The sequence below is a fragment of the Micropterus dolomieu genome, linkage group LG15 (genome assembly GCF_021292245.1).
Source record: "Micropterus dolomieu isolate WLL.071019.BEF.003 ecotype Adirondacks linkage group LG15, ASM2129224v1, whole genome shotgun sequence".
Classification (NCBI taxonomy): domain Eukaryota; kingdom Metazoa; phylum Chordata; class Actinopteri; order Centrarchiformes; family Centrarchidae; genus Micropterus; species Micropterus dolomieu.
Window position 1 is genome coordinate 3,372,652 of NC_060164.1, and position 4,296 is coordinate 3,376,947.

The following is a 4,296-nucleotide window of genomic DNA, read 5'->3' on the forward strand; positions in this document are numbered from 1 at the left end:
TTGAGTAGTGGGTACTATGGGTAGAGTTGGAGTGACTGATGTAGGTGGACCAGCAATCCCTGAGGCTGCTTGACTAGCCGGCATTATGGGCCGCGTGGAGGTTGAAGGCATTATGGGCCGCGTGGAGGTTGAAGGCATTATGGGCCGCGTGGAGGTGGCAGGCATTATGGATGGCCATCTTTACCCTCTGTATCACAGCAGCATCAACAAGATCATCCCTTTTTTCAGTAGAGGGTGTTGCCCCAGTGGGTTCTGTACAGCTGGTTGAACTGCTGAGGCTGCTTGTCATGCTCCTCCACTGCATTCCAGACTTCAATGACCTTGTTCCTCTGCTCAGTGGTAAGTGACAGCTTATCCTCTGTAAGGCCAATCTCCACCAGCACAGAGCAGAACTTTTCCAACTTTTGAAAGCCAGGAAGAGGGTTTGGACTGCAGGCATCCTCCTGTTAAAAGATTGTCACACAAATGTTGTAAGTTCAAATGTGCATATTGTCCACCAACTTGTATTTCATTTTAGCAGACACACACAGTTACTCACAAAGGCCGGAGAGAGAACACTGGAGGTTTCATTGCTGGTGAACGTAATGTGGGACAGGACGGCATCAAGCACATCGTCACGTGCCTCCGCATCGCTCTGGTATGCCTCGTCTGCCTCTGGATCTGGATCAGGCTGCCCAGGCTGAACCACCTCTTCCTCTGGACCAGGTCCATCATTGACAATGTCCTAAAGAGAGAAGGGTGCAGATTCACCTGTGCTCTGGCTAAACAGGTACCCAACCCGAGCAGCTCATTAGAAGGGACATCAGCAGGGGCCTGGAAATTCTCCTCCACAGTCTCTCCGAACAGCTGTGATGTTTCATTGAATGTGTAATAAGCTTCAAAATATCAGCCTGTTTTGGGGCACTATCTAACATCCATCACAATCCATTAAACAAAATCATTACAATGAGCAGCAAATTATCAGTTTTTACAAGAGAAGGACTAAACTAAAAGGAACACAAATACATTAGTATGTTATACTGTGCTGTGTTTCTGCCAATGTGAATGGTACACACATTGAGACTGTGCACAAATGAAGTTCCTAACGGATAAGTTTTTTTAACTGAATTGTTGTTTCACACCAGGACTCACATGGAAGACTGGATCTACGTGTAAGACAATGCTCTCCACCACCATCCTCATAAGACCAAATTATATTAAGTTTCACAGACTTGGCAAGGAGCTCTGAAGCTGCTTTAGAGGCTTGTGGTGGCCTGACTCCTTACTGAGACACTACCTCATGTTTGTCTTTCCTTAGACATACTAAATAAGTTTAAGACATACTTATACTTATAGACTATAGGTTTACATCCTTAAACACATAAACAGAAGTACACAGTTAACAACAACATCACTGTTGTCATTTCCACCAGAACCATCAGAAGAAGCAGCAAGAATGAAAGAAAGACGGGGGGCAATGTACCACATCCAAAGTCACAGTCCCAATTAGTTTTTTTCCCTCACCAAATTATGGTGGAAGAAAATACCTCACATATCTGTTAGTGTCACCTCTAGGATGGTAGAAAGTCTGCCTTGAGGGGAGAAAATTAAACTCACCGTGTAAACCAGCTGTACTGGGAGTCCAATAAACACTTTCTGTGTGTTTTTTTTAGTTGAACATCACATTAGAATAATGACAGGGTCACAGGTTTAATTGTTGTTAAGTATACAGACTACTCTTGTGTACCTGGAATCATGTGAGGCAGAGATTTGTGGAATCCTTCCAGGCTGTTGCTTCCACGACATTTGTAGTACGGCACATCCACGTTGTTGATGGTTGTGGTGTGCGCCACCCTGTACATGTTCATGTCTGGTGGATCCTGGATGCACTCCAGGTGTCGCTGCTGACCTGCCCACATCTCATTAATGGCCTCTGTGAATACACATACATACATACAGTGTTATGTTCACCTTGTTTGCTACACTATCTCTATCAACTTTTTTTTTGCATATGATCTTGAATAGCCTGCTGGATGAGCCGGAATGTTTCCTGAGCCCCGAGTGTGACCCTCCGCACATGGTGTTTGAGCTGCTCCCTGGAAATGTAGTGGCGGACAACATCCTCATCTGAGACAGACTTCAGCGTTGCCGGGTCCTTGGCTCTGACGGCCTTGATGAGCAGCTCCAGGTCAGTGCGGTTGTAGGCCAGCACGGCCCCAGCTACAGCAGACTTGAAAAAAGCGTACTTGGAGTGAGACTCTGTGCGTATGGCTGCGTCAAACCGGTGGATCCAGTGGAAGATGTCCAGACGCACAACCATCCCATTGTCCATCCATGGCTGGAACAAAGTCGGGCCCTGCGCACGGCAACACCCACGGTCCACATACAAGATTTTGGGCACAGGCTGAGTGGCTAGTCGGAATCTTTCCATGATTCCACGGCACATCGGTTCCGGCTTCTTAGTGGACTCCTCACAGGTCAGCACAAACTACACTATTTGGGAGTGCTCGTTTCCGATGCTGGTGAACCACTCAGCGGAGCCTTGACCCTCCCCAGACAGCTTCTTCACCACCTAAAAAATATGACAAGTTTGCATAATGTGATAACATCTGTTAAATTCTATTGACACGGGGGTTGTCTTCATTATTTAGCAACAGTGTAAAAATGTGTTTTAAACTGAATCACAAATCATGCTTTTTACATTTACATACTTTCTTGGTGGAATCCATTTTCAGCACAGTGCCAAAAGTGGAGAGGATCTGGCTCCGGTAATCCTGCACATTGTTGGCCTCTGCCAGCAGGAAGGCGTGTCGCAAGAGCCGAGCGGAGGGAAGCTCCCTTGGAGGAGGTGGAGCCTGGAACGTGTGCCTAAACGCAGAGACAATCCCTGCGGGTTGCGCTACGGAGCGTGGTGGACATGTCCTTACGTTGAAGGTACTCCTCAACGTGGTTCTCCTGTATCTGCCGCCACACCTTGACCATAGTGTTCCCTTCAGTCCGGTCCCTCAGAAGGCGCACAACATTCCTATCCACACATAAGTAGAGTCACAAATATGTTGAGGATGATTTGAGTAACTTCTTTTTTCGAAAATTGTTAAATGCACACATTATGTTCAGTATATTACTCACTTGCTGGTGAGGATGGCAGGGAACACAGCTTGATGAGCCTCGCTAAGTTGAGATAAATTAGCGGGATCCCATGCAAGCCAACGACCAACGGTGCCACCTTCTCCGCTCCTTGCTGCTTTTGTGCATGGTCCGCAGCACAGGACATCAGTGAGCGCTGTGTACCAGCTGGACACATCACAGATGTGACGTACCTAAAGTACATATGGGGGAAAAAATGAACATAGGCCAATGACTTTCTGTGTTCTTTTTTCCTGCATGTTTACATACATAGTAATAAATCGTCTACTGTAATGTAATAAATCTAACACAGGGGAAGTGAGTTGTACCTGTGAATGGTAGCCAGACTTGTAGAGGTGCACTTTCCGCCCTCTGCCCACACACTCATCACCTCGAGGACACTTCAGAGAGTACCTCCACACTCCAACAGGGCACCACACAAAGACACAGCTCTGGGAAGAGAGCTGTGGAGTTGGCAGAGCACCCCCGACACAGCCTGGAGGTTCTGGTGGGTAAAACCACATGCGGTCTGACTTCATCACCCGTCGCCTCTTGAACAGACCAGTGTTGTCCTTATAGATTTGTACAGGAGTGAACAGTCCTCTTTCTGTGTCCTCTTTGAGCCAGGAAATGTCGACATTTGGGATGCCATTGGGGTTTTCCCACAGACGCACCCAACCCTCTAGCTCCACCTGCAACAACACAACATTTGGTTATCATCAAAGTTTAAAATAAAATTTTAAAAAAATCATGTAAAGCAAATTGTTCTCATTTACATTGTTTGAATATGAGGATATCACTTACAGGGGAGTCACTCAGAGGTGATTCCATGGGACAATCATGACCCACGGTTGTGGATGGGGGCTCGCTAGGCTGGCTAGTGGACACATGCTGCTTGGGCTGGACAGGGGCCTCTGTCTGTTCTGCTCGAACAGGGGCCTCAGGCTGCTCAGTTCGGACGTGGGCCTCACGCTTTTTGGTCCTGACAGAGGCCTCAGGCTGTGTAGGAGCCTAAATGCAGTTTATTGATAAACAGAAATATTACACTAAGTAGCATGCAATAACTATGAAGTTCATATGTGAAACAGTCATTGATATGTTCATTGAAGTAGAAGTAATTTCTCCTATTTAAAATGTGTGTGGATGATTTACAGTGTATAAAAATCTCATTTATATTACATTTGGGAAACA

The 4,296-nt window shown here is 46.4% G+C and overlaps 1 protein-coding gene across 2 annotated transcripts in view; it reads right to left on the minus strand.

Annotated features, from left to right (window-relative positions):
- Window positions 1-4,122, minus strand: part of LOC123984448 — a 4,958-nt gene extending 836 nt beyond the window's left edge. Inside the window, exons 1-7 of one of the 2 annotated variants that reach the window (XM_046071361.1) lie at window positions 3,910-4,122; window positions 3,435-3,797; window positions 3,109-3,299; window positions 2,691-3,004; window positions 1,727-2,551; window positions 539-724; window positions 16-443 (exon numbers count right to left, since the gene is read on the minus strand). In XM_046071361.1, coding sequence (XP_045927317.1) covers window positions 2,848-3,004; window positions 3,109-3,299; window positions 3,435-3,797; window positions 3,910-3,936 — 738 coding nt within the window. In that variant the 5' untranslated portion in view covers window positions 3,937-4,122 and the 3' untranslated portion in view covers window positions 16-443; window positions 539-724; window positions 1,727-2,551; window positions 2,691-2,847. Of the gene's footprint in view, window positions 1-15; window positions 444-538; window positions 725-1,726; window positions 2,552-2,690; window positions 3,005-3,108; window positions 3,300-3,434; window positions 3,798-3,909 lie in introns of those variants that run through there. The other variant, XM_046071362.1, reaches the window with a different exon arrangement.
- Between the last annotated feature and the right edge of the window lie 174 nt (window positions 4,123-4,296).